This window comes from Agelaius phoeniceus, chromosome 2 (genome assembly GCF_051311805.1).
Source record: "Agelaius phoeniceus isolate bAgePho1 chromosome 2, bAgePho1.hap1, whole genome shotgun sequence".
NCBI classification, from domain to species: Eukaryota; Metazoa; Chordata; class Aves; order Passeriformes; family Icteridae; genus Agelaius; species Agelaius phoeniceus.
In genome coordinates, this window is record NC_135266.1 from 91,457,685 (window position 1) to 91,470,667 (window position 12,983).

The 12,983-nt window shown below is 44.7% G+C and overlaps 2 protein-coding genes across 3 annotated transcripts in view; one reads left to right on the plus strand and one right to left on the minus strand.

Annotated features, from left to right (window-relative positions):
* Nucleotides 1–1,987: 1,987 nt before the first annotated feature.
* On the plus strand, nucleotides 1,988–5,414 carry DUSP12 (dual specificity phosphatase 12). The gene is made up of 6 exons (XM_054627776.2): nucleotides 1,988–2,305; nucleotides 2,385–2,498; nucleotides 2,581–2,699; nucleotides 3,643–3,739; nucleotides 4,113–4,299; nucleotides 4,818–5,414. The coding sequence occupies exons 1-6, from the start codon at nucleotides 2,037–2,039 to the stop codon at nucleotides 4,977–4,979; spliced, it is 948 nt and encodes a 315-aa protein (XP_054483751.2). The 5' UTR covers nucleotides 1,988–2,036; the 3' UTR covers nucleotides 4,980–5,414.
* Nucleotides 5,415–5,662: 248 nt separating this feature from the next.
* The window catches only part of ATP6V1A (ATPase H+ transporting V1 subunit A), a 31,749-nt gene continuing 24,428 nt past the window's right edge, over nucleotides 5,663–12,983 (minus strand). For both annotated transcript variants that reach the window (XM_054654659.2, XM_054654658.2), the window contains exons 13-15: nucleotides 11,132–11,226; nucleotides 9,811–9,982; nucleotides 5,663–7,924 (exon numbers count right to left, since the gene is read on the minus strand). In XM_054654659.2, coding sequence (XP_054510634.1) covers nucleotides 7,832–7,924; nucleotides 9,811–9,982; nucleotides 11,132–11,226 — 360 coding nt within the window. In that variant the 3' untranslated portion in view covers nucleotides 5,663–7,831. The remainder of the gene's footprint in view (nucleotides 7,925–9,810; nucleotides 9,983–11,131; nucleotides 11,227–12,983) is intronic.

Consider the following 12,983-nt stretch of genomic DNA (forward strand, 5'->3'; position numbering starts at 1 on the left):
TATGAGGAAGAACTTTACTCTGTGTGTGATCATGCACTGGAACAATTTGTCCAGAGACGTGTGGAGTGAGACAGAAAACAGCTGGCAATTAAACTTTCTAACACAATTTAAAGTATTAGAAAGCAGGGATTCTTTATTATGAGTGTGCTGGATTCCCAGAAGGTATCTTCCCTAATATAGCTGTATCCAGAGTAAAATTCCATCATGACCATACATATTCATTGCAGTATACTTCCTAGCTAATAGAGAAACATCACTTTTCCTAGAACTAATTTGCATGGGTCCACCTCAGAAGTCCTTTATGGTCCTAGAGGGTCATCTAAAGGGGTCTCTGGTGGTTATACTCACTGAGTGCCCCTGAGAGGAAAGCTAATGTCTTCACAAACAATTTGATGGGTGAAGGTATGGGTGTTAAAGTCTTTGACATGGGTCTTAATGTCTCTGCCAACTTTGGGCAGCAGGTTTGTTGCAGAGCCCAAAGAGCTTGGTTCCTGAAACAGACAAGAGTCTGCACAAGCCTGAACTTCTGAATTTTGGGGTAAAACAGTAGATTCAAGGGGGGAATGTGTGGCAGGCAGTTCAGGAAGGCTGTACCTGCCGAGTACCTCAGCAATGGGGAAAGGAAGAGGGCAACACACGGCCAGGAGTTTAGGATAAAAGGCAGCTGTGCCCTCTGAAACCTCAAGAAAGAAAACCTTGCGGGTGTGTGCCCCAGTGAACTCTCCCTTTATTCGAATAAAGTTGCAGGACACCTCTGTCTCCTTTATAGACATAAACCTCTGGTGTTTGTGGATTTTCCTGACACCCCTAATGACCTTGACTTGATGTAGATGACTTTGGTTTGAACTTCTTTTAGGGCATGCCCTGTTGCTTCTTTTACATGGTTTGAAAAATGCGTATTTTATGATTGGCTTTTCACAAATATTAAAATGAATATTATATGTGTTGTGTTAGAAAGTAATGCTGTATTAATTCTCTTAAGTAGTGTGTTAAATATAGTTTTAGGTTATAACAAAATGTTAAAATAGAAACTGTGCTATGTAGGATACTTTTTTTCTAAAGAAAGGACTCACACTGAGGTAGCAGTCACAGGACACCTAAATCTTCCAGAGAAAAAGAATTTATTGCTCCATTGTCAGGAGAAATTAACATCTTCCTGCCTCACTCGGGCAGGTGACGCCGTTAGGATTATGAGACAGAAGTTGACGATGACCAGACAGAATCCTGTGTTTGAATGGAATTTATGCATCATGTATGAGGTGTATGAATATGTAACAGGCTATTGTTTTTAAAGGTTAATCCTCTGTTAACGGGTGCCCTTTTTCAGGATTGTACTGCCAAGAAAAAGGTACCCGGACGTCGTAACTCTTTGTTGCTATTGTCTCATATTGTCCTAATTTAAATTGTCCAAATTATTATTATCCTAATTATATTGCTACTTTTATAACCATTTTATTACTATTAAACTTTTAAAATTTTAAAAACAAGTGATTGGCGTTTTTCACACATGGCTCTGCTACAAAAGCCACTATATTCCTAATTATCTGTTCATCCGTTGGTTCCAGTTATATTCAGCATCCTGTGTCTACTTTTATACTCCTTTATCTATTTTGCTAGTTAGTATTTAAGTTCTATTTAGCAGCTTCAAGGGGAACTGAAAACTTCTATTCTCTGTGTTGTCTGTCAGGAGTCTCCCTCACTGGAGATACTCCAGTATCTCACTGGAGATACTACAGACACAATCCTGTACCGTGTGCTCTTGCACGATCCTGCTTGAGCGGGGAGGTTGGACCACTGTGGTCCCTTGCAACCCGACCGCTCCTGTGACTCATATTTGTTTTCTGAGCACTTGTAAGGAGACAGAAGAAGGGTGGGGGGAAAAAAGACAAGTTAAGACGGACGAGGTGAGGAGAGAACCTGCCCGGTAAGCACAGCTGCGTGACGTTTCCTACGGAAATTACTATTTCCACACTGGCAAGGGAAGCGGAAAGCGCTGCCGTGCCGGGGGCGGCGCTTCCCTCCCGGCTCCCGCAGCTATGGCGGCTCCCGGCGGGATGGTGCCGGTGCTGGAGGGGCTCTACGTGGGCGGCGCGGACTCCTGCTCGTCCCCGGCGGCGCTGTCGGCGGCGGGGGTGGTGGCGGTGCTGACGGTGGACGCGGAGGAGCCGCCGGCCGTGCCGGGGCTGCGGGCCATGCACGTCCGGGCGCGGGACGAGCCCGGCGCGGACTTGCTGAGCCGCCTGGACGAGTGCGCCGCGTTCCTGGGCGCGGCCCGGGCGGGCGGCGGCGCCGCGCTCGTCCGCTGGTGAGCATGGGGCCGCGGCGGGGCCCGGCGCTGCCCGCGGCCGCGGCGCTGCCGCTGACGGGCCGCCCTTGCCTTGCAGCCACGCCGGGGTGAGCCGCAGCGTGGCCGTGGTCGCCGCCTACCTGATGAAGACGCAGGGGCTGGGCTGGCAGGAGGCGCTCGCCGCCGTGAGGGCCGCCAAGCCGGACGCGCAGTGAGTACCCGCCCGCGCCCCTCGGCCCGCCCGGCCCGGCCGGCGCCCCCCTCACCCCGCTCTGCTCTCGGCCCCGCCGCAGGGTGAACTCGGGCTTCCAGGCGCAGCTGAAGCTCTACGAGGCGATGGGGTGCGCCGTGGAAACCAGCAGCGCGCTCTACAAGCGGTACCGGCTGGAGATGCTCAGCCAGAGGTTCTGCGGTGAGTGGGAGCAGCGCAGGTGCGCGGAGCAGAGTCGCAGCAGGGGAACGGGCTGGAGCAGGCTGTCCCGGAATGAGCCCCGTCAGAGGGGCTGGACTTCGAGTGTGGCCCTCAAAGGAGCCGAGCCTGCACTTGGCCAGGGCAAGCATTCACCTTACACCAGCCCTAGAGAATCACAGCTCATCAGTGGGGGGGGGGGGGGGAAATGTTCCTTTGGGAGATGCGTGGGAAATGAGATCTGTAAGGAGCTGTGCTCTTTAGCAAAGTGCGAAAAATGGTAAAGGTCAGTTTGATATTTTTCGTGATTTTTACATCCCTGGCAAGGCAAACAGAATCCTCAGAAAATATGTCAATGTGATGAAAAAAATAACATGCAAAACTTGAGAAAAGTTGAAATGCAGGTAATGAAGTAAATTTTCCTCTTTTAATTTGCAAGAGATACATGTGCATCGGTGTAATTTTATAATAAAATAGTAATCTGTAGCTTTTCTTGCAAGATCTGAGTGTTGCATCATAGTACTGTTGCCCTCTATGTATCGTTATCCTTAGCAGTTTGCAAGCTGACTTTGTCAAATTGTCCCATTTGCAAGCTGACTTTCTGTATTTTGGGCACTCAAACATTGGCACAACTGCTCAGAAACCTCCTCTACCATTACTTTCTGCTGAAGTAAGAACATAAAGCAAAATATCATTATTTCCATGGTTGAGGCCGTAGTCTAGATCCCAGTTCCTTGCATTAAGCAAATCCCAGTCTTAGGCATGGTGGGATGAGGCTCTTTTGTTTTTAGCTTAATCTATTGGAATTGGTGAGAGAGCAAATGAAAGGGAAGAAGGTGGCTCCTGCAGGCTGTGACTGGGGCAGAGACACACTCCTGTCTCATTCCCAGGAATGCAGCGTGGCTGAGCTGACCTGATTCACAACATGGTCCTGACCCCTCTGCAGAACCTCAAGACTTGCCCCGAGAAGTCTTTGCAGTTGATCCTACCACTATATGTCAAACTTTGAACACAGAGGTTCTCTACAGATGCAGGAAATGCAGGTACTTTTATATATTTATGAAATGCTTTATAGTTCTCCTTAAAATGTCATTGTGAAATCTACTCAAGAGTAGCATAACTAGTGTGAATCAATGGGCATGTCATTGTTGTCAGGTCAGGGATGAGCTGTTGCCTAAGTTTCCATACTGTGTTTGCAAAAAAAAAAAAAAGTCAAAACTACAAAATACAAAAGCTTTTGTTCCCTGGAGTGGTGCTTGTGAACCTTCTAGACTAATCAAAAACATGTATAATTTGTACTCCTGTTTAATTATTCAGAGTCAGGAGGCCCATATCCTTATTTTCTATTGTCTGTAGATTTGCCCAGTTAAAAAACCCGTTTGTTTTACTTCTTTTTTCCCGTGTCCTGGAGGGCAGACGTGCTCTGTTCCGTAGCTCCAGCATTTTGTCCCACACGGAAGGAATGGGACCGACAGCCTTTGCCCACAAGAGGATAACAGAGTCTGCACGGCTTTCTGGGAATGGCCAGGAAAAATGCACCTCATACTTCATCGAGCCTGTGCAGTGGATGGAACCGGCATTGCTCGGAGTAATGGAAGGACAGGTGAAATGGAGCATGTGCTTTTTAGTCTTTGGATTTTTGGTTTGGGTTTTTTTTTTTTTTTTGCAAAGGCAGAATTGTGTTTCTTCCCCAAAGGAAAACCCCCACACAAGGTCCTAGGCCTCCCCAGCCTTTTTGATGTAAATTTCACAGCTTATGGGCAGATGCTTAAATGTAAAATACTCTTTCATAAGGAAACGAGCTGATGCACTGCTTGTGCTGACAACAACAGCCAGGATCTTGAAGAGGGTTTATCTGTTTGTTTCTATTATGAGAAAGATTTGTGGCACTTCAGAAGCCTGTTGTGGTCTCAGGCTGACCGAGTCCTTTGGACCCTGGTAAAACTGTCTTGGAATCCCACCAGGTCCCAGCAGCTGCATCTCCACACCCTCCCATCTGCCAGCACAGCTGCCTGCTACACCCCAGGGCTAAAGAGCCCTTCCAGTTTGGCTTTTTGGCCTATTTCTAACTAAGTCCACATCAACACATGTCTTAGACTGAGTTCTGGGTCTTTCTTGCAGCTTCTGTGTCCCAAATGCTCGTCAAAGCTGGGCTCCTTCAGCTGGAGGGGGGACCAGTGTTCCTGTGGCCGCTGGGTGACACCGGCCTTCCAGATCCACAAAAGTCGAGTGGATGAAGTGAGGACATTGCCTGTTGGTAACTTCCAGACTGCCAAAACCTGAACTCATCGCTTCACTTCGTGGATTTCTTAACATCCAGTGAGAAGTACTAGTCCATGGTTGCCCGGAAATGAGCTTATGACTTCCAACCCTTTGTGAGGTGGTGGAATTACTTGAACACCTTCAGCTTGATGTATCTCTTAATATATTCTATGGAATACCAGAACACTTTCTTCAAAGAGGTGTTACAGAGTGATCAAATCTACAAAATGGGCCAAGTGTGATGTTTTTAGTGTATTCTTCATGTATGTGTTGCTGTCTACAGAAGGTCTCAACTCCTTATTCAAAAGGAGTTGCTGTGGCCAGTAGTGCTGCTCAGATTCTGATCCAAAGTGCCAAGTCCCCTCAAATGGTACAACTACAGTTGTTTTGCTTGCATGGCAGCAAGAGGCAAACTTATAGTTATACTTTTATTGTATTAAAGTAATGCTAAAAATACCTGCCCCAAGAGTATTTACTACTTGTAACTCATTCATGTAACGTGTGAGGAGATTGTGGAAGCTGTAATGGAATGGGAGAACTGAAGTAGAGTCCATGCCAAATAACTGCTTGCAGTTTTGAAGAAACCCCTCAAGTGATGAAGTAATTTTTTCTAAGCAAGCTGTCACCTTTTGTGATGGGCTGCTGTGTACACCACTGTTTAGCATAGGTTTGGTTTGACATAAAAAAAATAGGACAGATAAAACCTAATTTAAATCAATTTTATTTTCATTGACTTGAACAATTTTTTTTAATTTATTTTTTTTACACAATTTCCAGCAACGTACATTATGAAATATACAAGATAAAGTAGGTGGTGGGGTTCTGCCAATGTTGTAATTCCTCCCACAGTTGTGGAAGGAAGACTTGCAGGACACAGTGAACATCAGAATCTCAACACTGAAAACAGACACAAAACAAAAAGGACAAAAATATATATGAAACTTTGAACTGGTCACACTTCAGGGCCAGGTACAGCACAATAAATATTAGAACTGCATTATCTTAGACATCTTCTGTAAAGTTTATAACATCCTCTATTTAAAGAGATAAGAACATCTGGTTTCTAGCATGAAATGCTACATTGTACAGTGGTGAAGGGTACAAACGATGAGCCCAGCAAGGGCTTGGATGGTGACTACTCATTCACACATGCTCGTTGATAAAATAAGCAGCATACACCAAAAGTTTAGTGAGCTGTAAACTTAAGCGTTCACTACCAGAATATCAGCTGGAGGAGCAGTTTCTTTTCGGGAGAACCAAAAATAGTCAATCCCTTTAAGTGACAGCTGGGCTCTCCCCTGACAAACAGTGGGTTGATACCATAATGGAAGTGGCAGCATTTGGTCCGTAGCACAAGATCCCTTTGCATCACTACTGTTCAAAGCTGGCGCCGGTGGAAATACTTCAGTGCAGAGTTAACGCTCACGCAGGCACAGTGTCACCAACAACAGGTGCTGTCTCAGGACTAACAAAGCCATAGGTGGCAGCTGGAACCCAGCTGGGCATGGAATGCCACCTGACAAAATCGAGAGGGAGAGACTGGAGAGGATGCCAGCATCTCTCTCTCACACTCTGGAGCAATGGGATGAGTGCTGGGCTTGGGGAGTTTGACAGAAAGGCTGCGCTCTGCTCATTTCTCATCTCAGTCTAGTTTTACCAATAAAAAAAGCCCAAGAGGCAGCAGTTTCAGCTGCTTGACAGAGTGCTTCCAGAGCACAGAGCAGAAGACCAGAGCCACTGGTTTCTCTTGCATTGTAATCAACAAGGCAGGAGTAAATACATTTGTACTCATCAACCTTCCCCCGTTCATCCCCTGCCCCCAGCTGAGCATCTTACATTCCTCTTACACAACAACTGGGGACCTTCTGTGCCACCACCCAACAGGCCAGGTGAGCACAGGTGGAGGAAGAAGGCTAAGCACGTGCTTTCCTTTCCTTGGCATAACCTGGGCATTGCACTGGGGGCAACTGCACTGGCAGAGCACCACCAAGGAAGGACCACGCTGTGGTCAGCACGTGTGGCATCACTGTACCTTGCCAACCATGACCTGCAGTACATGGCAGCATCACAAGCTTCACAAAGTAAAGTAGCTGAGTGTCAGGAAAATTTACGGGATGAACAGGAGCCAAGAAGGTAAAATTCTGCTGGAAGCTGAGCACCTGTAGCTGTGATTTTAGCTGATGCTGAGTCCAACAGTCCTATCTGTATTAAGCAGGAAGATAAAATTGTATTTCTCCAGTGTACAAAATTATACCAGTCACTTGCATATGCTTATCTTCTAGTTAGTCCCTTCTTGAAGAGGACCAGAGCTACCACATTTCAGTACCAAAAGACTCAGCTGAGAGACTCAGAAATGATAGAGTAGTGAAGAATTTTTGGTTGTGTCAACATGTCATCAGAATATGGTCAAAAATTCTGTTTGAGAACAGGGAGTTCTATGTCTGATAGTCACTTAGCAAAGTGGCAGGTGTAAATGCCCTTCCCACTGCCAGCTCGCAATGTACTGCATGACTGCATGAAGACCTACACCTCCTCTGCCAGTGCAGCTCAACTGGTTACACCCCGAGGTGAAAGACTGGTTACCAGGAGAGCTGGGAGAGGAAAGCTGACATTTTTCCCACCCTAGAAGTGTACAACAGCATTTCCTCACTCAGCCAGGCCCATTCACACATCACTCACCAGACACACAAAGCAATGCCAAATACAAACTAAGAGGAATGTTTCTTGTAAAGACGCTCTCTGAGTATGAACAGGGGAAACACAGGGTTATTTATCAACTCAAGTACTGTTGCATCATTCTTGTAAGGTAGGGAAGCAGAGGAGCTGAGATGAGGAACTGAGAGGACAAACTGGAGTGGTCACAGAAGTCAAGTCTACTCTTCCAGATTTCGAAACGCATTCTGCATGTCCTCAAACAGCTGAGCATAGTCCGCCTTGATTTTTGTTTCACCATCTTTGACAGGGTCCTGAAAGAACACAGCAAGTAAACAAATCCATCAGGAAAAGCCCATTGTAATTAAGTCAGCCCTGGTTTGCCACTGCTGTAACCTCTTGACTCGGGATCAACACTTGCCAACTGCAGAGCAGGCACTGTAGCTCTGTCTTTGCATCCTGTTTGTCTCACCAACAGCCACAGGGTTTAAATCTCATTCTCTTCCCACATTAGTAAGCAGGCAGAATGGTTACTGGAAAGAGATTTTTTTTTCATGAGCAGTGGTTACTGCACTGTAAAGCAACTGATTTGGAAAGCTATCAAAACCACTGAGGGTCTTGGTTAATGCTGTGTGATTTAAGAGCTGCAGTGATTAATACCAGCTCCTATCCCCACACCAAATGCAGTGCATCCCCAGTAAGTGGAAGAGTTACTCTGCAATTACTTAGAGGTTGTATCGTTCAAATTAAAATGTATTGTGTAATCATGAAAATCCCAAAAATTTCTTTGTACAGCTTCATTTTCTCAGAATATTTTTCATGAAAGACAAAGGCAAAAAATTTATCAGCTTTGCTCTGAGGCTGCAAGGCTTTCTCTGCAAGAAGCATTAACTGTCAGGCTGTGAAATCTGTTCAATGTCTTCACCATGCTCCTCTGAGTGCTAAGATCCTCTGGATCAGTGCAACTCTTGGTAAACACAGAGGCCTTACACGTGTGGATGCACTACTTCTTACATTGTCTCTCCAAAGTACCCAAACCCCAGGATGCAGGACATCTGAATCCTCACACCTGCCAGACTGTGCCCTGGGGAATACAATTTTCCTTTCATAACTATTAGAGGTCCAGCTCCACTTAACATATATTCACTCTCTGGATTCCCATTTTCAGCCATGCTGTCCACTGCTCTGCTGTACTACGGGTGCCTGTTGGTGGGCCAGGGTTTGTAGGGAGTGTTTTAATTATTCTATCTACATCAGCAGCTCTCAAAGAAGCTCATGTCCCCAAGGGCATCTTGTTATGTTCTTGATGCTTTGAGAATATATACCAGGAACCCACGTACTGCAGAAACAAGCCAGTACCCTGCAGGAACAGAATACATTGGCATGGCAGAATATTTAATTCTACACGTATTTAATCTACTGCGACTTGTTCTCCAAAGATCTGCAGTATTGACTTACATGAGTTTTAACAGAATAAGCATTTCATTTCATAGAGGAGATCAGTCAGTATCACAGGTTACCATTGTCCTACCAGTAACTGCTACACCAGCACGCTCTGGATGAGTTTTATTAAAGCTGTACCCTAAAATGACAGCTACTGAAGTTACCCAGAGCAGGTGCTCCAATCCACTTGTTTTGTCTTAAGCCCATGCTAAAGTCTCTCCTCCCTTCCTCTCCCCATTTTGAGCAGTCTCTTTTATATTAGAGACAGATATAAGCAGCCTGAAGTTTAAATCCAGGAGAAACTGAATGAAAGAAATGTTAACTGAGCTACTGTAAATAGAAGTTAAAGAAAGAAACACTCCTGCAATAATATATGACATGTCCCATGTTTGGCTTCAGGCTGCTTCTCTCTGATAATAGTCTCCTTAGAACATGTTAAAATATTATTACAGAATTTTATCACAAAACCCCCAAAGCAAATTGGAAAAGATGCTTGTACTGTTACCATGACTATATGTAACATAAAAGAGTGCTGAAGGTGGAGTTGCCAAGGCTGTGTGCAGTCAGCATCAGCTGACTGGATTTCTGCACTGACCTCTGCTCACAAAACAATTCTTTACTATCTTCAAAATGATGGCAAAGAGTCTCTGTTCACAGACCTTTATCAAAGCTCTTTGGTGTGTTTACTACTTAGTCAGTCTTCCAGAGGCCCTGGAAGCTCACAGGAAGCAGGACAACCCAATTCCTTACAACATACCTTGAACTTCATGGAGGTAAGTCTGTAGAGGATTTCACTCATGTTCTCTCGGATGATGGACCACGTGATCTTATTGTCACTCTGAGCTGTGGTTTCTACAGCACGGCGTGCCATGTCATAAAATGCAATCATGTTGGAAAGCATTCCCACTGTTTTATAGAAAGGGCAGAACCTGATGGAACAGAAGAGGACCTGTCAGGCACCTTGGAACAGTATCAGCATCCTTCCCTGACAAAAAGAGTGCCAGCCTGCTTTACTCCAGGGATTTTTAATGTATACTGCCAAAGGAGAGGGGCTGCCTCAAACACATCCCACATTTTTAAATGGTCAAATTGCAGGCCAAGACAATTATCCTGAGGCTGAATGAAGTTGAGGTTTCTGAAGCAGTACCCAAACATTCAGGCAAAACAGGAGTGAACAGGAACTGCTGCTCTACAAATCTCACATTTCAATCTGTGCCAATGCTAACAAGTAAAGGAAAACAATGAGCAGCAAACAGAATTCCTCCTTCCTGTTTTGTCCATCAAGGGAGCAGGCTTCCTCCTAACAGGCTGGGATGACAGCTCTGCGAGTTTCTTTGCCCACAGGAAAAGGAGTTTCTCTATGACAGGAGCACTTCATGCAGTTCCATTTTTAATGGGTAGGTGAGTCCCATAAAAGGCACCTCATTATTATTTATGTGCTACTTCCTGTGCTTCCTATAGCATACACACATACCTGTCCTAGTAACCTGATCAAAGGCACACTGTTACAAAATGATGGATGTTGACATTTCTAGTGATGAAGTACTCGAGACTTCCTGATCTACCTGGGCTGGGGAGTGAGATGAAGTACAAAAAGGCCCCTTGTCAGGCTGTTAAAACACAAGGATAGCATGGAAAGAAGAAAAGAAGAGTTCACTAGGGAGAAAGAGAGAGTAAGGGCTTTTTTTGATGGATCAAACTTACTCAAGAATTATGCAACAGTAACTGAAAGCAGATTCTTGCAGTTCCCTGTGTATTGATGGAATAAACAGGAAGACTTTGGATGTTGTCTATGAAAATAAAGCAGTCCTGTCCTCCTCCTCAGATATTCTACTGCAGAAACATTGGCTAACAGAACAATAGAGGAGGGTTCTGCAGGGTGCTGCTTTCAGAAGGGGTCTGCATGCCTTGGGTAAGACAATGTGAATGCACTGCTGAATGAGCTACCTAAACACAGTTCTTCCACTTCTTTACAGACAGTAACATGAATTTCTGCACTGGTCAGCTTCCATGTGAAATAACTGTATCAATCCAGACTGCACAGGACTAAGAGGGCAGAGTGGCCAGTCAGATCTCACCTGTCATAAGGCGTGTAACCATTCTGCTGCAAGAAGTCATCTTTGATCAGCTTGGCAACCTCCAAGGTAATTTTATCTGTTTCTGCCAAGGAAGCCTAGAAAAGTAAGGTAAACAGTTAGTTTAGTACTCAAGGTCATGAAGACACAGAATGTCCTGGCCAAGAACAGCTGTCTTTCAGTACCTGTCTTCCCACCCTCCTAAGACAGGATTAAGCAGAACTCTGTCTTTTGAGTATTTCTCACTCCCTGCTCTAGAATAGCTAATTTAACTGACTGCCAGATTAAGATGAGCCAAATACTCAGTAAGTCTGCTTTAGGTCTATCTGATGATAAAGGGAACTTCCTTCCCACTGTTTAAGACCATGGAAAAGCCACCAGACACTGAAAATGCACACGGCTTAGTTATGAGATACATTGAAACATCACCCTCCTACATAGAGAGAAATTCATTTTTACCTTCCTCAACCCTTATGGAAGAAAGACTAGATCTCAGCACGTTAGATCAAGAAGCAAGCTAAAGGATTTGGTACTAGTCTGCACCATTACCAATGTCCTTTTCCCACCTGGCATTCAAGAAAAGAAAAGGATTTTATGAAAATTCCTCTCATACTCCACAGGAAAGGCACAACTGCTGCACACTACTGCTCTTGGCACCACTTGGATCTTGGTTGCTCTTCTCCACCTTCATCATCCTTTTGCTAAAGGGGCCTGATTAAGCTTTAAGTAGCCCAACTTCCTTTCTAGACAGGAAATTTGGACCTTCTTTCATGAGGAGACTAACAGAATTCAGAATTCATTTCTAAAAAAAAAAACCACACTGACTGTACTTCCATAATTACCCCCTTCTAAAGGTTTGTTGCAGTTGTTAGCCAAGCCCTGACAGAAAGGAACTGTCAAAGATAACATCTCTGAGAAAAAAATCACCGGTTCCAGTAATTCTATCGTGAGAACAATGCCTAGTCACAAGTACTGGCTTATGAATATCCCTTCCACACCAAGGACCTCATCCTACCCTGCTTTGCAAACCACCCTTTTAGAAGATGGTTTTGTAAATAGAGAACTGCAGTAAGTCCTATGACCCCACTTCCTTTTCTTCAAAGACACATCAAGAGAAGAGAGCTCTACTAGATAAGATGTGATGAAAGGTCTCGTCTTGGTGGGACTAGAACGTCAGTGAAGAGACAGAGCACCATGAGCAAACTTCCTCCGTGTAACTGTATTTAATACATGTTACTACACACTACTACAGCTCTGTAAATCATAATAGTTCATCTGAACATCACAGAATTAAAGTACTGTCAAGTATGTGCCAGGAACCTGCCAATTATCATATTTACAGTGCTAAGCTGAAACACAGTTTTCACTAGGTCCTTTCTGAGAGCTTTCAATTGAAATTTTCCTGTCCAAGTTTAGCTTTCTCTTCAAAACATTGAAGTGAAAAAAGGAAATTAAAGAATGCCTGCAAAATGGAGCCATATGTCACAGGTTTCCAAAAGAAAAAACAGATAATCACAAGTTCTTTAAAAAGCAGACTTCACATTGCTTCTACAGGCCAACTTGTAAATGCCAACACCTCTGTCCTGCAGCTGGCAACATGGTTTCTAATAAACTGTAACCCTTCAGACAACTTCTACAGTAAAGATGGGTTTGCATAATTCCTCTACGAAGACTGCTTCCAATGGAATAGTACTTTTAGTTGCAGCAAAGGGCATATCAGCAACAGAACTGAATGGAACACTGAAGCAAGTGAACATTAAAGCAAGCAGTAGATGTCCCAATATCATTTACATGAGAAAAGCAGCACCAAGCCAAGGTTTAGCAAATCTGAAAAACTATTTGTCATTAGAAGTCA